Source organism: Juglans regia, chromosome 1, assembly GCF_001411555.2.
Source record: "Juglans regia cultivar Chandler chromosome 1, Walnut 2.0, whole genome shotgun sequence".
Lineage (NCBI taxonomy): Eukaryota > Viridiplantae > Streptophyta > Magnoliopsida > Fagales > Juglandaceae > Juglans > Juglans regia.
The window spans coordinates 32539504-32563292 of record NC_049901.1 but is presented as its reverse complement, the minus strand read 5'-3'; the positions used below and the strand labels follow the sequence as shown (position 1 = coordinate 32563292).

Genomic DNA, 23789 nt, shown 5'->3' with positions numbered 1-23789 from the left:
TATTTAGAGATGGTATATAAAAATTTTTTATTAAGTAAAAAAAAATATAATTTTAATAAAAATATTATTATAATTTAAAAAAAAATTAAAAATAAAATTAACTAAACTTATAATAAGTTGTCATTTAGGGACTACGTAACATTGCTCTTAAAAAGAAAAAGGTATCATTGCTCTTAAAAAAAAGTAAGGTATCGAGATGTTTAGGCTACTTATTTCAACTAATTTCATCTATTTTATTTTAATATTTAAATACCATCTAAATATATTTTTAATTTTTAATTTTTAATTTTTTTATTTAATCATTACCTAATCATTACAACTTTATCAAACTTCTGAACAAAATATAAAACATAATTCAATTTTTTTAATTTCAAAATAAAAATAATATTAAAAAATTATATCCTAATAATATTTTAATTTTATAATATTTTTATTCAAATTTTTCTCTCATTTTTTTTAAAACCACATAAAATATTTTAACTCAAATAATTTAATTACTATTCACAATTATCTCACTATCATTCACATATTTTTTGTCTCGTCTGGTCTGTGTAATTAAATAATGCCTTAGTCCGAATCCTTTGATGAATCTGAACTACCCATTATATACAACCAACATTTCAGAGTGTCTAAACTCCAATTATGAACAGAAGAAAATAAAACCTCGAGGCTAGCAAAGTAAAAGGAACTGGAAATGCTTATATGTATTCGTACAATAAAATTAAGAGTACCTACACCTTCCAAACTAGAAACGAAAATCTGCTCAGAGCTATTAATATGTGGAGATCAATTCCCCAGTCTCAAATTCTAAGCTTCTTTCCAGGTTGTGAATCATCGTCATAACTGTGGCCACCATCACCATTCATATCCTTCTCCATTTTCTTTTTAGCAAGTATCTTGTTAATCTGGTGGAGCTCATTATTGAGCTTCTGGTCCCTGTTTTGCTTCCGTGTCTTCCGACCGTCTTGCATCTTCACACCAAACTGGAATGCAGCTTTCGGCATTGCTTCTTTCTGTTCATTGTATGTAGCCCATTCTTCTTCTGTCTCAAAGTCCCACCTATGAAGACGACCCTTTGCCTGTTGAACAGTGTTTCAACAATGTAATAAGCATCAATTGTTACATCCACATACATACCAGCCACATAATAGTAACCATTTCTTAAAAAGTTTAGTTGAAAATGAATAAGGCGAAGCAGCGTTGAAACATGTTAGGTCCTCAACAAAGTTCTAGATGCACATTTTTCAGGATAGAAGCATATAATTTTGTTAATAAATTCTTTCATTCACTTAATAGGAGCAACTAAAAGAGCTGTCATTCAATTTATTCTTTCATTCACTTAATAGGAAGCAACTAAAAGGGCTGTCATTCAATTTATGCTTAAATCATAACATATGCTCATATGCAAAACCAAACAATTTCTTTTTCTTAAGAAAAATTACTTACTCGTCCACCCATATCCATTTTTGACAAGTCATCTTCATCATCACTATCTACAATCTCACGGTTATATTCTTGATATCCAGGGTAACATTCAGAATAGCTCTCAGAAATGAAGTTGGGATCCTTTTCTCGAGCATCTTTCTCCCTCAATTGTTGAAGTCTCTGATCATCCCGTTTAAACACTGATCCTAAGCCCCGATCCTTCTCTTCTTGGGTCATAAAGCGTGGATCCTGTAGATTGTTTAAACCTGCTTCTACTTCATAAGTCTGCATGTTTGCTTGGAGGTATTGCTCAGGGTAAGCCAGTTGTTCAGCATATTGGTAGTCCTGCCACTCGCCCTGGTAGCCTCCAGCCAATGCTTGTGTTTGCATTGTATCATATCCATTCTGAAACCAAAAGGTCAATATGGAGAAGATTGACATAGACGATGGGACCAAGAATTTTAAAGAAAAAGTGTAAAAACTTAAAAGGGAACCCAAGTGCAAAATTGGAAGCTCAGTTTGGTATTTCCTGTTTTCTAGGATCAACTAACCATTCCATGCCATTCTTGAGGCAGCCCAGAGGGTGGAACAGGACCATAAGCAGGTTCAGTGAAGTAGGAAAGCTTTTCCTTATTTCGAGGTGACTCTTCCATGTCTTCTGAGAGAGGGCTTTGGCTCAAGTCTTTACCCGGAATAGCATAGTCAACACCATCACCAACAAATATGTCCTCCTCTACTGCTCTAGCAACCACGGGGTTTTGTTTCTCTCTTGAATCAATATGACTTTTCCTTGGAGGAGGTGGAGGTGGTGGAACAAACTCTCTTTCAGTTTGATTCTTTGGCATGCCACCATTAGGCTTTGAAGGTTTATCCCCTTCATCATACTCGTAACCAGAAGCTGAAATCTTTCCTGCAATAACAAATGAATTGGCCAAAAACAACCTTGATCATGTATACAAACAAGAAAAATGTCCAAGCAAAAAGTACGTTTACGATAAACAATAAGACTTTTTTTTTATTATTATTAAAAAACAAAGTTTAATAATAATAACAGGCAAAAGCCCGAGTACACGGGACTGATTAACAATGAGACTTGCACATGTGAAGTACAAAAAAACGCCTATAGCTTCTGATCTCTTTACTGATCATAGAAAATCTTGGAACGCATCATATCTCCAAGCATGCATTTAGGTAGAATACCAAACAGATGTTGCTTAAAAGTACAATAATTTTGATGGATAGAAAGCCTTATCTCATTGCCGCATGTAGCAATTACCTTTTGCGTCCCTCTCTTTCTTCTTCTTCTTGAGAACCTTCCCAGAAGAACCAAGACGAAGATATGACATAATTTTAGCTATTCGATCCAGCACAGAACCATCAACACTGACGGTAACCATTTCCTGCAAAAGTACAAGCCTAATACAGATAAGCTGATGTCATAAGAGGCCAAATTCAGAAATTGGCCAAGAAAATATAGACCTCAGGTACTGGACAATCAGCTTTACTACGATGTAAGGTGGTTGGAATGTCATGAGAATATCCACCCTCCTAGCATGCAGGAAAAGAGAAATTTCTGTCAGGAGATTGAGCTTACAAACTGGTAATTAAAACATGCATAAAAGCGGCAGCTAGATCTACCAGTCCTAGCATATAATATGTCTGCCAGACCATAGATATAACACTTATACAAGCTTCCTGACAATATTACCATGCAATTCTCCAGAAGTTTCACATAACTTACGATTCAATACTTTTTGGCCCCTTACCCTCTGTGTATTTTACTACACTGTTCATTATAATCACATATTGTTGCCTATCCTAATCCCAAGCCTCTATGATGCAGGACAGCAGCTAAATGCTGCAAATTCTACATCTAGTTTGGGGAATTTGGGTTAGGGTTTGATGTAGATAGGGGCATGGTCAGTGAGGGTATGATAGTGGAACGTATTAGGAGTAAGACTATGGTTTCACTCACCAAAGAAAAGATATAGGGTTTACTAGGCTTATAGGAGCATTTGTCGATCTGATGTTTATATCAATCACAGAGAAGTAGAGGGAGAATAGAGTAGATTATATGGGCAGATAGAAGGTGCAAATCTATATATAATATTTTTACTTATTAAAAAAAAAAGATAGAAGGTGCAAATGTGGCATCGCATTTCTTTGGTTTCTTACAAACTACGGACTCTAAGATCTGTTTATTAAACAGGACCGGGCAGCAAGCTTAAACTAATTTCAATAGATACCTATAATGAATACAGTAAGCTGCACAAGCACACATGGTGGTGTCAAAAAAAGGAGCTTATATCAGGAAGAACTAACATGGGGCTTCCTAACATCCCCCATGGTAATTAAGACTGCTACAAACTAGACTAGCATATAGAAGTAACAATATTCTTACCATGTTGAAAATAAATGCCATTCGACCAGGAAGAAACATCTCATTTGACTTGACAATAGTTTGGGGCTTGACTATCCATTTATACACTGACTGAAGCACATACACAAGACATCAATACAAATGGCTTAAGTGAAAACAGATACAAGAACCTTTTCATTAAATAAGCTAAAACTGCAATTCCATAGCTGCTTTATTTGCAAGAAGTCAACAGACCTTTGCAGTTGCAGTTCGAAATGATAATTGTTGGTCTTCCTTAGAAGCTCTGTCGGTAAATAACCAGTATGTGTTAGTGCAAACAATTATGAAAGGCCATAATCACATTGATGGAGAACATGTTTTTTTTTTTGATTGGCACCAGGTGTCCAGAACAGCGTCCCAACAAAATGTGTGCTTTTTCAACAGTTATCATCTCTAGATAATAACTCATGAACGTTATAAGACTCCTAAAGAAGCTATTACTTCACAGTATTTATCCATATAAACAGCCTTAATTTGTTAACATTTCAGTTCTTTAAATTAAAAGGGCATGAAGTTACATGTTTAAGAGTGATAATCAGAATTCAAATACCTAGACTTTCCATCAACATCATCTTCATCATCTGGCTTCTTGTCAATCTCGCTTCTTACTTTGTTGAGTAAAGCATAATCCAAACCTTTAACCAAATGTGTGTGTTCCACATCGCCTGAACAAACATAGATGCAACCAAAATATGAAGCTTACAAAATTGGTTATGTTACTCATGGGGAGCATTGTCATCGATATATATCGAGAACATAGATACAATCATCAAATCGAAGACCCAGATAGAGGAACTAGTAAAAACCATATAAAACGGAGAATCTCTTTCTGATGATAAGACGAACCTCCAAGGTACTTGCTCTTCTCTATAGATAACTTGTTTGCATCAGCTGAGCGGATATCAACAGTTCCAGGAGGAGCAACAGCATGAAAAGAACCCAATTCGGTAGATTCATAGTCAGGATTTTGGTCTTCCCTACGCTCCTTTGCACGATCTCTGTACTTTGGTAGTTCCGGTTCTTCTGCTTTCTCCTCCCTGCACGGTCCCTAGCCATTATATATAGATATATATATATATATAATTGTAATTATACTTATAAAAAAATATATATATATAATTGTAATTATATGGAAATGCCTTTACCTAAAACCAAAACCAATCACAAATTACCAATAAAGTGAGTCTACTAATCGCATAAGTAAAGTAGAACAAAGACTACATACAAGGTTTTTGAAACAGATGAAAGAAGATCGAATCATATGGACTTACCTGCGACGAACAGCTTTCTCCTTGTAATGTTTCTTTGACGAAGTCATTTTGATTGCGAATTGCAAATTATTTGCTTCCTAATCCTAGCGTAATTGAAGCTAGGGCTTTAAATTCAGCATTATGGGTCAGAAGATATAGGAGTCTCGAGCTTCTCTCTGGTTAGGGTTTGCAACATTGAGAACGCAAGGCCAGCGAGGAAGAACAATGCAGGATTGGGGCGGGCCCGAACATTCTGAATCAGTTAAAAATACCCCCCAACAAAGACACCGCCGAACATAAGACTGTTGATCGGGCTGGATTTTTTTCGGCCCGGTCCGAAAAATTTACACCGTTTTCGGCCCGATCCGAAAAATTTACACCCGTTTAGGAACAGGGAAGGATTTTACAGCAATAAAAGAATTTTAATACTCCTCATGACTATACATTACATTTATTTTATTTATTTATTTATTTTTTTAGAGATCGAACAATATGAAACTCTTGCGTCAAAGTTTGCCATTCGGCATGCGCTATAACAACGGCCGAAAAATTTACACCCGTTTAGGAACAGAGACGATGCTACAAGTAGGGATGGTAATATGTGACACGACCCGTTAACTCAATACGAACACGACACGATAAAAGCTAGTTAGGATTTAGCCTTAACGGGTTCGGGTCAAAACGGGTTGACCTGTTATGACACGATTGCTTAACGGGTCACTAACGGGTCAACCCGTTATAACCCGTTAAGAAAATTAAATTTACCTTTATACCCTTAAACCTAAAGAGCAAGGAGGATGCTCCACTTTCTTCTTCAAATTCTAAATTCGTTTAGATCTGTATTTTAAATTTTTTATTATATTTGAGATTGTAATATTAATATATTAACATTATATGTTTTGTTTATTATATTTGATAATGAATATTATTATAAATTGTGTGGATCATATTTATTTGGATTGTAAATTTAGACTTGTAGTTAGTTTTTTATTTTTTATAGATATTATTTATATTTAAATATTTATATAAAATCAATTAAATCAATTAAATCAAACGGGTCGTGTCGTGTCGTATCGTATCTGTTCAACCCATTAACGTAAACGGGTTGAAACGGAACGGATCGTGTCGTGTCAACCTGTTATCTTATCGTGTCGTGTTCGGGTTTGAAATTTTGACACGAAATCCTTAACGGGTCGTGTTCGTGTTGACCCGTTAAGTGTAATGTACATGTCTTGACACGACACGAACACGATCCGTTAACACGATTTGACACCCCTAGCTACAAGTTTTTTTTCTTTTTTACAACAAATTGGAAAAAAGAAACCTCCAATTACATTGAGTTACTAAAAAATAGTAGGCCTTGTTTGTTTTTATAGGTAAAATAAGTTGAGATAAAAATTTAAAGTTAAATAAAATATTATTAGAATATCTCTTTTTAATATTATTTTTATTTTAAGATTTAAAAAAATTGAATTATTTATTTTATTTTATGTGAAAATTTGAGAAAATTGTAATGATGAGATGATAATAATTGTGAAAATAAATGAGGCCCTACACAAATAATCTCATCTCATCATTATAACTTTTTCAAATTACCACACAAAATATAATAAACAATCCAACTTTTTTAAATTTCAGAATAAAAATGATATTTTAATAATATTTTATTTAACTTTCATCTCATCTCATATAATTTCATCTGTGTAACTAAACACCTAATTCTTCAATTAAAAAAATTAAAAACCGAAAAATAAAAAGAGCTGATTGAAGGAATTACAGAAACTCCAGTGTCACACGCACCAAGAAATAGAAGAGAGAGAATATGTAATAGAAACAATTAGACAGAGAATAAGAGGGAAATTGAGAATTGATATGAATTTTCTTGTATTACTCTACATGTTGTCCATCGTCTATTTATACACTTCTTGGGTCTACTTCGTAAGCCATTATGGGCTCGATTACAATTGTGGGCTTTGTAACCCAAAAGCAATTACAATTCATTTCCAAATTTAAAGGCCAATGCATTAACCCATCACTACTTTAGCCCATCAGACCCACGATAGTCGTATGTTGCCCTAATCTTATGTCTGAATCTTCTAGTCTTGGTTGATCTTGTGTTGCCCTAGCTGCCACCTCAATACGTGACAATCCCTCCTTCCTTCAAAACACCTTGCCCACAAGGTGTGGAAAGGCCGCCGTACTAATAATTTGACCAACACTCAGTTGTGGGGCTTACAAAGTTGCCTGTTAAGAACCTCAATTGTTTCGGGTTTAATGACACCGACTGCATCAATTGGAGGTAACTGTGGTAGAACCATCATGGCAGATTCCAACTTGCATTTCAATTGAGACACATGGAAGACTGGATGGATCTGAGATGATAATAGTAGTTGGAGTCAGTAAGCAACTTCTCCAATCCTCTGGGCTGCTAGCTTGAGAGATCGACGTTGTGATACTAACGTCTAACAGTACGGCTATGATCGAAGGTAAACCCAATCACCTTATTTAAAAGTTTGCTCATTCTTTTTCAGATCTTCAAATTTTTTCATACGATCTTGTGCACGGTGCAGGTTGTCTTTCAGTAGACATCACATTTGATCTCTAGTCAACAGTTGTTGTTCTACCTCCGAAACTTGGGTGGTACCAGGCATGTAGGACACAAGCTGAGGCAGAGTGTAACATGCAGGTTTAAAATTTGGACAATAAAGTAAATTTACTAATTATTATTATTATTATTATTATTTTCAAAGTATTTATCTGTTTATTTATTTTAGTTGTTTCATAAATGTTTTTAAATCAATTATTAATTACGAATTAAGAGTCTGTCAAATTTTTTACTTCTTTGTGTTTTTAAATGTGTTTAACTCAAACTGCACTTCCCCCACGACTCAAACTGCCAAGACCACTTCCTCCACGCTTATCCCTCTAATCTCATGACCATACCGAGTCCCCCTCCCACCGGGAATTCTTCGAACCACTACAGGTTAAACACGTCAAATCCTGATCTCCATCTATATATTTTTCCATCTGTTGACTCCTCAACACATTGACACAACAAACAACACAAACTCAATTGAGAAATGAGCCTCTATTTCACATAAAAAAATAGAGCTCAGCCAATACGTGCTTCTCCACCACCCCATTCGAAGGAGACCCCAGCCGTGACTGGAGTAGATCACCATCCAACTTCGTCGCTTCCCATCTCTTTCGTGGTAAGTTCTCGTCGATTTACACACTTCCTCTCTAATTCCTTCTCCGTAACCACTATCAAGACTAAATTTATTTTTGTTATTTTCTTCTCTCGATATTTTGCCACAAACAGAGGCCTCTCAAAGTGTTTTCCACCTTCGATCTTCACCAAACCCACCACCGCACGTTGTCCCTCGGTGATTTGAATTGTCGCACATACTCTCTTCCATTTTGACCCTCTCAGATCCCACTTATCGCTCAGAGTTTCCGTCGTCGTTGATCTCCAGCCATTAGCCACCATCGTTGCACTCTGGCATCCTCTCGGTAAGACCACACTGATATCTTTGTTTTCCTTTACCGTCATTCTCTTCGATCTAACAATATTTTTCTGCTTCTGAAGCTTTGTCGTAACTAATCTCTATCTAGCCACCCAGATCCGTTATCGCACGACTTTTGCTTTTTCTCATGGTAAGCTTGAGCACCTCACTGATTCACACGATGCCTTTCTTCTCCAGTATTTGTCTCTTTATGTTTTTGTGCAGTTGTGTCAAATCTCCTTCACTTTTATTTCAAAATTTTCCAATAAAGCCCTGCACCTCTTTGCATATCACCAAATCAGCATTCACACAATATATTTTAACTTCTGTAAAAAGTCTTTAGAATCTGAAGCCTCATTGTTTGAGTAATCTCATTTTTGTCTTTTTGGTTTTGTCATGTATCACCATTTCTATCTTAGTTAGTTTTTCCATTAAGCCTTTCATGCTTTTTAGTTAATTATAAAACTATTATTTGAACTTTTGTCATATATCAACTTTCCCATAAGCCCTGCAAGCTTTTTGATTATTTCAAAATAATGTCCTTCAACCTTTTTGAATCCACTTTTCAGTTTTTGTAAAATGTCTCTTGAAATCTTTGGAGTGGTACGTTTTTAACTTTTGTGTGGGCATGACAAAATGTGTTTAAAATGAGTCTCTTTACGTCGGCCTATTTTTGCTTATAGATATAATATGTTGACATAATTTTTACTTATGGGAAAGCATGCCATTTACTCGTGAAGCTAGGACATAGAGCTTATTGGGCGATGAATATACTTAATTTTGATTTAAAGGTTGCGGGTGAGAAGAGGATGTTGCAAATTAATGAGATGGATGAGTTTCGCAATGATGCTTATGAGAATACTCAAATTTACAAGGATAAGCTAAAAGATGGCATGATAAGCATATTTTGATAAGGGAGTTCGAAATGGGGCAGAAAGTTTTACTATTCAATTCAAGACTTCAACTTTTTCCAAGAAAGTTGCGATCTAGGTGTTCGGGACCATTTGTTGTGACTCGTGTTTTACTATTCAATTCAAGACTTCAACTTTTTCCAAGAAAGTTGCGATCTAGGTGTTCGGGACCATTTGTTGTGACTCGTGTTTTACCATATAGAGCGGTTGAAGTTCATCATGAGACAAAAGGGACATTCAAGGTTAATGGATAGAGTTTAAAGCCTTATGTGGATGGAGAATTTAGCACACAAAAGTTTTCCATCAATCTCGCCAATTCTAAATAATGATTTCGATAATGTCTAGCTATAAACTTTAGACAAACCGCCTTTTTGGGAGGCAACCCAAGTTTTTTTTTGTTTTTCTCTTTAATTTTTGTTTAATCTTTTTCTTTTTGTTTTCATCTTGTAGGTTTGCATAAGTTTGGGGGCTCTCCAATGTGTTACACGGTTGCACTTTCAAGGACAACATTCAATTAGAAATCGGGGGAGCACTTCTTACCTTTTCTCATTCTTTTTCATTTTTCTTTTTCTTTCTCATTGAGGACAATGTATTATTTAAGTTTGGGGAAGGGAGTTTATATTTTAAAATTTATTTTTCTTTGTGTTTGGATTGATGAATAAAAAGCATATGATAAGAATATGGTTAAAATTGATTATAATTTTTAGGGAAAATTCTTAATGCTTGAGTCTATTTGTTAATCCTTGACTTGATTTTGCCTGATTTGAGATTTTCTATATTCAATGAATGATTATCATGATCATTAATTGTGTTGCATACCTAGAGAAATTTTATGTGAATATTGCAAATTTGTATGGTCTCAACAAACTCTAGAACTTGTTTGATGACACTCGAGGTGAAATCCTAGACAAAATATTACTTGGAAAATGATTTAAGCATTCTTTGAATCGATTGAGCCTTTCAAGCTTACCTATTTATTATTTTCATCCTTAGTCACCCCTTTGAACTTTGTTGAATTATACTTTGGCCTTACATATTTTTTGTTCCTCTTTTAAAACATCATATTCCCTACCCTATTTGAGCTTAAGCACTGATTTCCTTAACTTTCAAGAGAACTAAGTTTACACAAAGTCAGAAGAGCATGAAAGGTGAGAGGTAGAAAGTTTACCACAACCCATGTTATCAAAGTCATAAGTTTGGGTGTGAAAAGTCAACAAGGTGTTAGGAAGTTATTCAAAAAGAAAAAAAAATTAAAGAAAAATAAATAAATAAATAAAAGAAAAATATATCTTTGAAAGTACAATAAAGAGAGGTGTTTTGAGAGATTCAAAGGATTGAGAAGAAGTGTATGTGTTAGAAGTAGGTATGCTCTATTTGTTTTGTTTGTGTTCAAAATTAAGTTCTCTTGCTTTGTTTGAATCCTATATTTTCTTTATAGCCCTCACCTTAACCTTACATTAGAAGCCTAATAAAGATATATTCTTGGTAATATTTTTGTTCCACATTAGTGGAGACTGATTTGAAAAGCAAGCCTATGGATTTTGAATTATCAATTTCATAACTAGAGATCCATTATATATTTACTTGTTTGCATAAAATCATCAGTGGAGCTAATAATGAAGCGAGAATGATAGGTATGCATGAATGAGATGACTGATAATGAGGTGGAATTGAGTTTTGAATTAACTTTTGGACTTGTGTGATATTGAATAATTCCTTTAGATTATAAACTTTAGGCAATTTTTGAGGCAACAAATTTTATGAATTAAATCCATTCTTGTTTTTAGTTGTTTTTATCTTTTTCTTTGCTTGAGGGCTAGCTTATTTTAAGTTTGGGGGAATCTGATAAGTGTAATTTTTACATGATTTTTATTACTCTTTTACTTATTAAAATTGTTAGTTTTCCTTTATTTCTTTTGATTTGATTTGATTTTTATTGATTTATCTTTATTTGTTTGTGTTTGAAGGAATTAGAAGGTTTAGTGCAAAAGAATGACATTTTGGTACATTTAAGAAAGGAAACAAAGGGGTTTAACGTAATCCCGAATTGGAAGCGTCTCTGTATAGCCTTGAATATTCTCACCATATCTCTCGTGTCAGAACCTACATTGAAACTAACTTAAGTATCGGAGGTATAACGGCCCCAGAGCTATCCCATTCTTCATCTCAGCATGAACTAGGTCTGAGCCCAACAGCGTGGAGTTGCCTAGGCTGTGAAACACGACATCAACAATGGCGCCGTCTGTGGGATAAAGTTTCCTACAGTAGCGTGTCCTTTGTATGTCGGCAACAATGCGCTCTTAAGCCTCACGACGTGAAGAATAACAACCCGAAGTGATGAAAGGAAGAACCAACGAACAAGCTGAAAAGATATGAAAACTAATGGACGAAGTGGCGACTCTCCGCCAGGAAAATGGGCCAGCGGGGAACTGGAGGGAGACGAGCAGAGCCACCACTCTGAGTCCCATCGAGCCCCTAAAGTAGCGGCAGCCGAAGAAGAGCGACGCCGAAAGTGTCTCGAGCTCCTGGAGCTCGGGGACAAGTACGTCGAAATGGTCAAGCGGGCTGGCACAACGTCCACAGTGGACCAGCTGCTCACTAGTGCGGAGCTGCCATACAACACTGAATTCATGGTGGTCCCTCTCCCCCCAAGATTTAAGGTCCTGCAAATTGATGCGTATGACAATTCAAAGGACCCCCTAGAGCATTTGGAGATGTTCAAGCCCAACATGACCCTACACATGTTCTAGGGAGAGGTCGCGTGGCGGGCATTCCCTTTCACTCTAAAGGGGACAACAAGAGCATGGTTTGGGTCCCTGCCACTCGGAACCATCGACAGCTTCACCGAACTGGCCCGGCTTTTCCTAACATAATTCATGGCAAGATAGAAGAGGAGGCAACCTGCAGCCTACCTCTTGACCATGAAAGAACGAGACAACGAAAGCCTGAAGTCGTACCTCTCTCGGTTCAATAGGGATCGCATGACAACAGACAACCAGGATGAAAAAGATCCAAGTTCGCAAGGCGAGCAGCGACAGGGCCCGACCTGCTCTCTAAGTACTGCACTTATCACAAAATCGACAACCACCGAATGGATCATTGCTTCACGAGAAAACTGAAGATGGAGGAGTTGGAAGCCCTACTAGACCAGCGGGGTGATGAGAGGCGTGGTCAAATATCCAACGACTGTGTACGACTATGGAGAAGTGAAAATCCAGTAAGGAGAAGGACCAGAGGGCAACCCAGAGCAAGCCCACACCACAGAAGCCCGACTAGAGGAGACGACCCGATGGGCGAAATTCGTACAATAGCAAGGGGATATGCCGGAGGAGGGACCACCTCCTCAGCAAGGAGAGCCCACGCAAAAAAGGCCAGATACGAGGAAGTGTTCACCGCTAACTAGGCAGTCCCGAGCGCCATGAGCCTCTCGAGGGAGACTGTCATAACCTTCAACGAGAGGGATGAGGAGGGCGTGTTGCGCCTCCATGATGACGCCTTAGTCGTGACCATCCAGATCGCCAACTACTTGACAAGGAGGGTCCTGATCGACAACGACAGTTATCCTAACATCTTATTCTGGGAAGCCTTCATCTGGATGGGGATCTCAATCTTTATGCCTGGCCACGATGCCTCTCAAGGGCTTCACCAGAGATGTAATCCAACCAATTGGAGCTATCACTTTATCCATCCTGGTGGGGACGACCCCAAGAACGGTGGGTACCATGGTGGATTTTCTCGTGGTAAAGGCCCCCTCCTCCTACAACACAATCATAGGACGACCAATCCTGAACCACCTGAGAGCAGTGACTTTCACATTTCACCTAAAGATGAAGTTCCAAACTCCAGTGGGGGTAGGCGAGATTCGCGGCAAGCAAAAACTAGCATGAGAGTGCTACGTTCGGGGGCTGAAGCCTGAGGCTATTAAGGTCCGAGATCTCGAAGGAGTGCAAGAGGAGCTAGACGAGGAAGTGAGGGATTAGTGATTGAGATGAATTATTACATATTTTATACATTTAGAACCAATATATTTTATTTATTTCATTACATTATTATTGATTTTAGACTGAAAAATAGTTAAGATGAATAAATCTGAGTTGTGATTTAAATTGGTTAATAGCATAATTTATACTTAATTTTATAACTTGTGATTTAATTGGACAGTATTCATTCACATGTACAATATATTTTTGATATTTTATTATTTTTTTTACTTTATTTTATTCTTAATTTCTATTGTTTTTATAGGTGAAGAAATGAAAAGGCATGAAAAAAACAAAAAAGTTAAAAAGCAACAAAAGAAAAGGCTGGGCGACAAACAAAAAAAAGTAATAACAAAAGAAGCAAGAAAAGTAAAAAAGGCAACCAAAGGTAAGTCAAAGAGGACCAACACTTTTACATATCTGGGTGTTTAGATTTTGGACGGAAGCAACATATAGAGGGCTTTTGGATTTATTGCTCACGTATGATGCAAGGACGTTTTTCGTTTTGAAGGCTAGAAACGGACGCAACACGCAAAAATAAAAAGAAAAGAACACGTAAAAGAGGAAAGAACATAGCGCCGCACGCAATTGAAGAGTTCCTCCGGGGTCTAACTGTCACAGTCCAGCCTTTTTCTCTATTGCCTACCACCTCTATCTCTATTTATTTGATTTATTCTTTTTACTCTTTATTATTTATTTAATTTTAGTTTAAAATTTATGATATATTTTTGAGATATTTAGCTTAGACCTTTGGACATTTTATTTTATGTTTATTTACTTAGTGTTATTTATTTTTCTACCTTCTTTAAGCTTTCATTTAACAGTGATTACAATTGCTATGGATTTATTTTAAAAATTTGTGATTTGAATACAAGGATGAACTCTAGAATCTTGATTTTGGGGCTTTTCAATTATCAGTTCGTATTTTGTTAATTACTTTATAATCTAGTTTAATTCTTAGATTAGTTTTATTAATCTCTCAGTTTCATTGCATATTATATCGATTAAACCTTAATTAGGACTTAAATAATATATGTTTTATTGTTTAATTTTCAGATTAATTAAGATTGTTTAGTTTAGTTGATTTTCTTTATTGTTAATTTCAATTTGTTAGTTTTTTTTCATTTCATTTCGACACTCAAAAATCCAAAAATATGAATCTAGTCCATGACTAGTGCCCTTTTCATTCTTGTTTCACTCTTCCATTCATTGCACATACCACTATTTTTATTTTCTCTTTGTGAATATTTTCACTATTTTAAATGAGTTTGATTTTAAATAACTTTTCCTGAGGAGATGATCTAGGAATTTATTCCTAATTATTAAGCGACATCCTCCTGCACTTGTGATAGCCTTTGTGCTGCTCATTTTTTAGTGAGTCAATTAGGAGGCAAGCAAAACCCAACAAACCTCTGGAATTAGTGTCGGTGGATCCGCAGAGAACTGAACGCACTGTCTAGGTAGGAACCAAGATGGCCCCTGTACTGAGCCAGTCCATGAAGCAGCTCCTCCCCGAACACCGAAAAGTGTTCGCCTGGAGTCACGAAGAAATGCCCAGGATCGACACGTCTGTCATCGAGCATTGCCTCGGTGTGAACTTTAAGGCAAAAAGGATCAAGCAAAAGCATTGCAGCTTCAGTGCAGAGAAGTACGCTGCCATCGCCGAAAAGGTGGACTGACTCCTGGCTACGGGGTTCATCAGAGAAGTCCACTATCCCGAGTGGCTTTCCAACATGGTCTTGGTAAAGAAGGCAAGTGAAAGTAGAGGATGTGCGTAGACTTCACAGACCTGAACAAGGCATGCCCAAAAGACAGTTCCCACTACCGCGGATAGATCTAATAGTAGATTCGATGGCCGGACACCCCCTGCTCAGCTTCATGGATGCATATTTCAGATACAATCAGATCTGGATGAACGCGGATGATGAGGAGAAGATCAGTTTTTCTACTACGACAAAGCCATGTCGTTCGGTCTTAAGAATGCGAATGCAACTTATCAATAGTTGGTCAACCAAATGTTCAAAGAATAGATCAAGCGAAACATGGAGGTCTACATGGATGACCTCTTGGTCAAAAGTAGGAAGCCCGAGCAGCACCTCGCTGACCTTCGAGAAGCTTTTGCGGTACTAAGGAAGTATAAGATGAAGAGTACTACTATATGGCTGCCTACACAGCACACCTTAGGTGGATATATATATATATATATATATATATATATATATATATATATTTCCTAATTACTAAAACGTGCGTTTGGGTGAGTTTGTAAAAAGCTTTCCAGCACCCCCCTTCATTCGTCTATTCGAAATCTTCTGCACATCCCCCGCCATTAGAAATCTTCTCCAGCCTCCCTCTCCTTTCCAGTGCTCCAACTCCCTTCGTGTGTGCTCCACCGCGCCAACATACTCCTCCGTGTTCTCTCTTAACCACCAACGAAAGCTTCGACTCTATCGAAAACCTGTTCAAAGCTTTCATTTTTTACAAATTGACCAAGATCGGCCTCAGATTGTGTTGCCCAGCTTTCTCTCTCTCAAGGTAAATTTCTTTTCATTAGCTTTTGCTTCAAATATTTATTATTTTCTGAAAACTACGCCCCCAAAGATAATGTCTTTACTTTAAGCTCTCTTTCAATGGCTTCCTCTGCGTTTGTAATGGTGCTCAGTGGGTAAAGCTGAGATCTTTCATGTCTTATTTAGGATTCCCAGCAAGTCATTGTGAAAACTAGGGCTTCGTTTCAATTTCTACAAATTATAATTTTAAGTTTGGTACATATTGAAGCTTAGGGTAGTTATGAGTGTTGATGTTGTTATTTTGAATATCGAAGCTTGAAATGTTTATCCACAATTGAAGCTTATGAGGTTTTTTTGTATCACGAGATGTTATTTTGGAACATTAGGATTGATAGTTGTTCTTTTAGAATGGGGGAGAAGTTATAGATTTTTAATAGGCAGAACCATTGTCGTGGCTTGTCATTGTAAAATTTCCAATACATGAGTATGTTATGTAGATGATCTCAATGTAAGAAAATAGTGAATTAAATGGAAAGGATTACAATGAACTGTGTTGAGTGTAATATGATTTTTGTAATGAATTGCAGTTGTTTGTGAAATTAAAATTGTATTGATAAGCTACAGAGTTTCTTTTTTGGCACCAATCTAGAAGTTTTTTTTTTTTTTTTTTCTATAACAAGTATACAATTTTCATCTACAATAACTAGCTGGAACCAATTGAAAGTGGACGTTAGTTTCCTCAAAAGTTTCTAGCTAGAGCTTGAGATGTTCCACCTCCAATTTCTATCATCTCTGTTGTTTGTGTCTCTGTTTTTTTTTTTGTCTCTCTTGCCCATCTATTACTTTCCTGAATTTTTGCGTAAATGAACTGAAAGTGTTAAATGAAAATATAGACTTTCTTGTTCCTACCCTTAATTTTTTTCCTACTACATTAAAATGATATCTTTAGACTTTAATGAATGAATATTCGATTTTTATTAAGTCGTGAAAGGATATCTATTTTTTAGCAAAAGGAGAGAAAATAAATTTGTAAAAATAGGATAATAAATTTTAAGGAATAAAGATTGAATAACAATTTTTTTTAACAAACCTGTGTTTTTGCACTTACTTACGTAAATAGTTTTACATTTGGATTTACTCATTCTACACAAATCAAAGCAATGATGATTAGAACTCCAAAAAATAGACAAATTTAATTTTTTTCATCTTTAATTTTTCATCTTTCGGGTAAGAAATCATCTTGGTCTTATTTTGTATCCATATATCTTACATACTCCTTACAATTAAGAGATCTTGAATTTGTGTATGTGTCCTTCTTAGTTGTAATAGCCTGATGGGCGAAGAGGAAGATGATAGGCCATCCAAGCCTTCTACATCGATTTCACCGTCCCAAGTATGATACACATTGTTCATTTTGATATCTTAGAATGCATGGTATTTCTATTTAATTAACGTATTTTTTATTCTTGTATTATAAGGCTATCATGGTCCTAGAAATCCATACTGCCCGGCATTTTTTATGACACCAAATACATATTCAAATTCATATATGTATCATTGGAGTAGCCAGGTAGATGTCTTCTTTTATTTTTTTTAAAAAAATTTCCTATGTAAATTTGATGCTTTCTAACACAAGGCCTAATTGCAGCATCCATTGATGCCACCTATTGGACCGACTATGCCATACCCTCTGTTGAGTAATCCGGAGGAGTTGAGAATATTTCAAGAGACTGGCCAGGTAGATGTCCTTTTTAATTTGTTTTTTCAATTTTTCGTATGTGCATTTGAGACTTTCTAACACAAGGTCTAATTGCAGCATCCCGCGATGCCATACCCTCCTTTGAGTAATCTAGATGAGTTAAAAAGATTTCAAGAGACTAGCCAAGTACATGTCCTTCTATTTATTTTTTTAATTTTTCGTATTTGCATTTGAGGCATTCTAACACTGTCAAAACTTGCAGCAACCATATATGCCAACTGTTGGACCGACTATGCCATACCCTTCGTTGAGTAATCCGAAGGTGTTGAGAAGATTTCAAGAGAGTAGCCAGGTACATGTCCTTTTTATTTATATTTTAAGATTTTTTAGGGTTTCTAACAATGTGCCTAATGCCAGCATCCCCCGATGCCACTTGTTCGACCAAGTATGCCATACCCTCTCTCAAATAATCCGGAGGAATTGAGAAGATTTCAAGAAACTGGCCAGGTTGATATATTTTATTTTTAAAAATATTCCATTTCAGTGTTTCTAACACCGTGCCTACTTACAGCCTTCGACTGAAAAGACCCCCCAACCCGCAAGTGAGTCATCAACTATGCCTAATAGTGTTGACTTTGAAATTACTAACGGTATGTCATTTTGATTAGCGTGTGTTAACATTAACATCTTGTTTATATTATATAAAAATCATACTTTTTTCATTTTCAGAACCTCCATCTGAGGTAATTAAAGAGACGGAGGCTAAGGGGAGTAAGAAAGTCTCGGATGATGATGAACGAGTTGAAGTACCGAGATGTGGTATGGAGTTTACCAATGAGAAAGAGCTTATGGCATATTACAAACGATATGCCAAGCAAGCGGGGTTTGGTGTGAAAACATTTAGGACAAAGAGAGATGTAGATGGGAGTGCAACATATGTGACAATTGGGTGTGCACGTGCCGGGAAGTACGTGCCTAGCCACAGTAATGTCTCCAGGCCACGACCCACAACTAAAACAGGCTGTAATGCTAAGGTAAATGCTAAATTTGCTAATGGGGTATGGGTTTTGACAACTATTGAAAATACTCACAATCATAGTACAGTCAGCCCGAAGAAGTCTAGATTTTTTAGATCTCACAAGTGTTTAGACGAATACAGCCAAAGGATGCTCGATTTGAATGACAGGGCAGGTATTCGAATGAACAAGAACTTTGGGGCACTGGTTCAAGACGCTGGGGGGTTTGAGAATCTTGACTTTCAAGAAAAAGATTGTCGCAATTTTATTGATAAAGCCAGACATTTACGGTTAGGTAAAGGGGGTGGCCAAGCACTTGGTGAATACTTCGAAAGAATGAGGGAAATGAATGATGGTTTCGTTTCTGTCATGGATGTCGATGATGAGGGAAGATTACGAAATGTGTTCTGGGTTGACGCACGAAGTCGAGCGTCATATGAGTATTTTGGGGATGTTATCACATTCGACACGACGTACCTAACAAATAGGTATGGTATGCCTTTTGCTCCATTTGTTGGTGTAAACCATCATGGGCAGTCAATCCTGTTAGGGGCTGGCTTGATTTCCAGCGAGGACACAAGTACATTTGAATGGTTGTTTCGAGCATGGCTAAAGTCCATGAATGGTCGATCGCCCAAAGCCATCATAACCGACCAAGATCGGGCAATGAAGAATGCTATAGCCACTGTATTTCCAGACAGTCGTCATAGATATTGTCTCTGGCATATCATGCGGAAATTGCCAGAGAAATTGGGATCTCACTCTTAATTCAACTCAGGGTTGAAGTCTAGCATTCAGAGTGCATTATATGATTCACAGACATGCGCTGAGTTTGAGGACAAGTGGGGACAACTACTTCATAAGTATGATCTTCAGAATAATGCATGGCTGCAAGGGTTATACGAGGAGAGGTCTTTCTGGGTACCGATTTATTTGAAAAGTGTATTTTGGGCTGGTATGAGCACGACACAGCGTTCTGAAAGTATGAATGCTTTTTTCGATGGGTTTGTGCATTCTGGTACGACTTTGAAGGAATTTGTCGATCAATTTGACAATGCTCTTAGAAAGAAGGTGGAGGTCGAGGCAATAGCTGATTTCAATTCTCTTAACCAAACGATCCCATGTGTATCCCCATCTGACATTGAGAAACAGTTTCAAACAGTGTATACAAATGCTAAGTTTAAAGAGGTCCAAAAAGAGGTGTTGGGGATGATTATGTGTAACTGCACCCATGTCAATACGCAGGGATGTATATCCACATTCGATGCTTTAGATCAAGTTTCCATCGATGACCATGTCAAAACATTTAAATACTCAGTTTACTATAATGAAGAGGAGTGCAACATTAAATGCACGTGTCAGTTGTTTGAGACAAGGGGCATTCTCTGTAGGCATGCATTTAGGGTATGTAATATGAAGAACATTACGTTGATACCCGAAAAATATGTATTGGATCGATGGAGGAAAGACATTAAGAGGAGATATACATTGATAAAAAGTAGTTATGATGACTTGCGGAGCAATGCAGACGCACGGAGGTATGAGGTTGTGGTGAAGAGATGTTTAAAATTAGCAACTCGTGTATCTCCAAGTGATTACCATGTCGATGCATTCTTGCGCGTTTTAGATGACTTTGAGAAAAAATTTGAAAGTTTAACACTTGAATCAAAATCCAGTTCAACCAAGGTCAAAGCAAATGTCGTCGCGGATAAGGGTAAAAAAATATTAAGCCCTCACGTTGTCCGGGGGAAAGGGAGACCCCCGACAAAAAGAAAGGTTTCGGCTGTGGAGAAAGGAGCAACGAAAAAGAAGAAGAAACAGGTACCTTTCATGCCTCTTGGATTTTATTGTATATATTCCTTTCTAATATATGTCTATTTTTCTGTGTGATTTTAGACTTGCAGAAAAATATTTGATGATGAATCACAATTGCATGACCTTCCGGAATCTCAAATTAACACTAGCACACAACCAATGCCATTGGGCAATGAGGAGGTGTGAGGTTTTGCTTATTTGTAATTGTTTCTACCATCATTTTCGAAAGTTATTATGCATGTGGTATTGAATATTATTTGTGTTGTTTCAGGTGTGTGACCATACTGATGCGTTGTAATTCCATGGAGTTGCCAAATTCAGATAATGTGTGAAAATTTTACTTATTAGTGTTCTGGTCAATTATTAGTGTGCACTATTATTGACTAGACTTGCCAATATTTCTCCGCTGCATCATCTGACTAGACAGAGGCTTGAGAAGATTTTTTTGCAGCATCTAGCATGTGACTGGACTTATTATTTTTTGGGAGCTTGTGTACATGCCGCTTTTCAAGCATGTGCAGAATTTTTTGTGGAGGTCACAAGTATTGGCAGCTTGTGTGGATAAACATGGCTAGATTGTGTATATGTTGTTTGTGGCCAGTTGTGTATAGCATGGCTAAATATTGGCAGCTTGTGTAGATAAACATGGCTAAATGTTGTGGATTGTGTCCAGGTGTATGCGTGTGGATGGTTTTGTGTCCAGTTGTGTATGAATTTTGTGTATTTTGGGGGTTGGAGACAAAAAACTCATTGGAGATGTATAGATTTTGATTCAAAATCAGGAACTGGAAGTACTTGTTATAATGCTTATCATGTAATTTGTATATGAAATCAATCATAGTTCAATGTAATTTCAGCTGATTACTTTCTGTGCATGCTTGTGCATATTTATGTTCACATATAATCCTGTGTGTATAATAGATTGGAAAAAAAATATATATATATATATATCGGGTATAGATTGCTGTGTATAGGTTTTTGTTCCAATTATCATCCTAGGTATATAATAGATTAATCCAAAGTGTTATGAAGAATGTCTTAGATAAGCTCAAATGGAGCTTTAAAAATAGAGTCAAAATGTATATCGCCCCATAGATTCAGAAAAGTGACAAAAAACAGCAGACTTTTCATTACCTCCATAGTGCCATTACAATTTATTCATCCAAGAAAAATAAAAAAAATATCCACCTATTTACATGTGCCTTATAGTTTATCTGAACCAGGCAGAAACTATTACAATTGATACAATCCAATACAAATACAATAATATTCACGCATTTCTATCCTCCATAGTCCTCCTCCTTCTTCGGAACTGCATTCTCTCTTCTTTGAATGTTCTCCTATATCAATTTAAGTATATTGGCCCAATCCAAAAAATTCACATCTCGCATCTCTCTGCACACAGTACGAACATTACACATGAGGAAGTAGCTTTACCATGTTATACAGAAATTAAAAAAGCACAGCCAAAAAAATATAGCAGTTGCCTTACCTTGTTATAATTCGGGCAGGAAAAAAATTTCTTTACGGGATTTCTGTTGGTGTGTGACATCTTTAGTGGTGCTTTCAAACCACACCAACAAGTAAGTAAGTTGATGATTGAGTTAATGCCATACGTGATTCTGTTATCCTGCTTTGTTCAGAAAATAGATTTAGGCGAACATGAATAATATCCCAATTCATAAATTCATATAAAAGAAACAACATGAAAATAACATTAAAGGAAGCAGGATAACGTTTTGAAAATAAATATATGTACTGGGAGCATAATGTTTCAGCATCCAAGCATGTTAATTATTAATGAATAGATACAAACAATGATGGGTCCTATGCAAAAGTAATGTTTATCTAGTATTTTAATTTCTTACCCATCCGCAGCATCTGCATCTTTGGCCTGTCAAATTCATGAAATGATGGGTCTAATGCCAACTTACTCATAAAACTCGGATGCTTCAAGTGATTAGTTGCCTGCTTGAAGTGATGGATAATAATCTAGGCATATATTATGGGCATTCTTACTAAGAGAATATTTTTTTTTATAAGAATTCTTACTAAGAGAACTTATCAAAAAAAAAAAAAATCTTACTAAGAGAATATACCACTCACAAACTTGAGTTGCCAAAATCACAAACTTGTTCAAGCATTATGCCCATCATCCCAAGTTCCTAATTATTACTAATTATGGGTTTCATAAGGTTGATGACAGGGAAGTACCATAAACAAGTATAATTGATATCTCAGCCTATTGGTACAAAGTAGCACTTGGGGGAGTTCCAGAATTGGTGATGGACGCAACTCCATTTACATCCCATCTACATATCATATTCCAAAACCCCACCAAAAAGGAAAAACACAAAATCAATCTCCCACTCATGTTAAAAAACCATGCAGTTTCAAAGGACATTTAATATCAAATAGCAATGGATTAATACAGAGATCATTCCAAAAACAACAAAAACAAATGGAAAAAAAAATATTGAAACTTCAAAATGAGGGCTACACACATACTGCAATTTTTGGACACACAATTTCCTTTTAGTTCAGGAATTTCATCAAACAGTTGATGGGCACAAAATACATACTCAAAATTCAAGCAAAAGTTAGCACAAAACAACCTCCATACAACAAATTTAACAAACCACTATCTACAGATAAACAACAGAGTTATCCCTACTTTGCTTCACATCTCTCTCTCTCGCTCGCTAGCTTCGACGATATTGATACAGACTTGAAGAAAATGATGATCACAGAGAAGAATGCAGAGAAGAAAGAGACTACCTCCGAGGTGAGGCAAGCGCCGAAGAGACTGGAGGCGGCTTTTTCAGCTCGGATTCCACAACTCCAACTGGGTATAATTCAGATGCGCCGAAGATTTTTTTTTTTTTTGCATTTCGGATGTGATTAGAAATAAGAGTGGAGGAAGGGGTTTGGGTTGAAAGGGCTCAGGATATGTATGAGAATATTGTGAAGGAGGTTGAAGATAAAATCTAAAAGCTAAGAGGGAAGAGAGACACAGAAATGAGAAGGAACTAACAGACGAGATTGTTATGAGGGAAGAGAGAGAGGAGAAAGACCAAAGCTAAGACGGCCATTCGGGAACTCGTTGAACCGAACCGTGACTTGGATTAAACCGGGTTGGTACACGTCAGGTGTGCCGTGTAAGTCTCACGAACCGGCAGCTGAGTAGCTTTTTTCTAAGATGAAACTCAACCCACTGAAGTGTGCCTTTGGCGTCGAGTCAAGGAAGTTCTTGGACTT

The 23789-nt window shown here is 36.6% G+C and overlaps 3 protein-coding genes and 1 long non-coding RNA gene across 5 annotated transcripts; 2 read left to right on the top strand and 2 right to left on the bottom strand.

Annotated features, from left to right (window-relative positions):
- Positions 1 to 555: 555 nt before the first annotated feature.
- Positions 556 to 5364, bottom strand: LOC108990946 (suppressor of mec-8 and unc-52 protein homolog 2). The gene is made up of 10 exons (XM_018965073.2): positions 5116 to 5364; positions 4691 to 4881; positions 4395 to 4509; positions 4040 to 4088; positions 3827 to 3916; positions 2905 to 2973; positions 2702 to 2825; positions 1977 to 2335; positions 1447 to 1830; positions 556 to 1079 (listed from the first exon to the last, which is right to left on the bottom strand). Exons 1-10 carry the CDS (start codon positions 5160 to 5162, stop codon positions 801 to 803), a joined length of 1707 nt encoding a protein of 568 aa, XP_018820618.1. The 5' UTR covers positions 5163 to 5364; the 3' UTR covers positions 556 to 800.
- A 10436-nt stretch (positions 5365 to 15800) lies between these two features.
- Positions 15801 to 21350, top strand: LOC108990936 (protein FAR1-RELATED SEQUENCE 5-like). 2 transcript variants are annotated; one of them, XR_004801044.1, is made up of 10 exons: positions 15801 to 16026; positions 17322 to 17394; positions 17480 to 17571; positions 17650 to 17739; positions 17818 to 17886; positions 17963 to 18052; positions 18118 to 18207; positions 18272 to 18350; positions 18430 to 20711; positions 20803 to 21350. XR_004801044.1 is itself a non-coding variant. In XM_018965063.2 (9 exons), exons 3-9 carry the CDS (start codon positions 17521 to 17523, stop codon positions 19482 to 19484), a joined length of 1524 nt encoding a protein of 507 aa, XP_018820608.1. In that variant the 5' UTR covers positions 15801 to 16026; positions 17322 to 17394; positions 17480 to 17520; the 3' UTR covers positions 19485 to 21350. The 2 variants fall into 2 exon arrangements, 1 of the variants encoding a protein (XP_018820608.1); XM_018965063.2 differs by having other exon boundaries at positions 18430 to 21350.
- Positions 19701 to 20829, top strand: LOC108990937 (protein FAR-RED ELONGATED HYPOCOTYL 3-like). The gene is made up of 3 exons (XM_018965064.2): positions 19701 to 20537; positions 20613 to 20711; positions 20803 to 20829. Exons 1-3 carry the CDS (start codon positions 19701 to 19703, stop codon positions 20827 to 20829), a joined length of 963 nt encoding a protein of 320 aa, XP_018820609.2.
- Positions 21351 to 21638: 288 nt separating the features above from the next.
- On the bottom strand, positions 21639 to 23577 carry LOC108990938. The gene is made up of 3 exons (XR_001996082.2): positions 23310 to 23577; positions 22024 to 22161; positions 21639 to 21926 (listed from the first exon to the last, which is right to left on the bottom strand). It is a non-coding gene; the product is annotated as an uncharacterized LOC108990938 (long non-coding RNA).
- Between the last annotated feature and the right edge of the window lie 212 nt (positions 23578 to 23789).

Coding starts and splice junctions, on each gene's coding strand:
- LOC108990946 (XM_018965073.2), bottom strand. CDS start 5,162: ATGACTTCGTCAAAGAAACATTACAAGGAGAAAGCTGTTCGTCGCAG. Junction 2,826..2,904: donor CTGATTGTCCAGTACCTGAG/GTCTATATTTTC, acceptor GTACTTTTGCAG/GAAATGGTTACCGTCAGTGT. Junction 2,336..2,701: donor GAAAGAGAGGGACGCAAAAG/GTAATTGCTACA, acceptor TTGTTATTGCAG/GAAAGATTTCAGCTTCTGGT.
- LOC108990936 (XM_018965063.2), top strand. CDS start 17,521: ATGACACCAAATACATATTCAAATTCATATATGTATCATTGGAGTAGC. Junction 17,887..17,962: donor GATTTCAAGAGACTAGCCAA/GTACATGTCCTT, acceptor CAAAACTTGCAG/CAACCATATATGCCAACTGT. Junction 18,053..18,117: donor GATTTCAAGAGAGTAGCCAG/GTACATGTCCTT, acceptor GCCTAATGCCAG/CATCCCCCGATGCCACTTGT.
- LOC108990937 (XM_018965064.2), top strand. CDS start 19,701: ATGAATGCTTTTTTCGATGGGTTTGTGCATTCTGGTACGACTTTGAAG. Junction 20,538..20,612: donor CGAAAAAGAAGAAGAAACAG/GTACCTTTCATG, acceptor GTGTGATTTTAG/ACTTGCAGAAAAATATTTGA. Junction 20,712..20,802: donor TGCCATTGGGCAATGAGGAG/GTGTGAGGTTTT, acceptor GTGTTGTTTCAG/GTGTGTGACCATACTGATGC.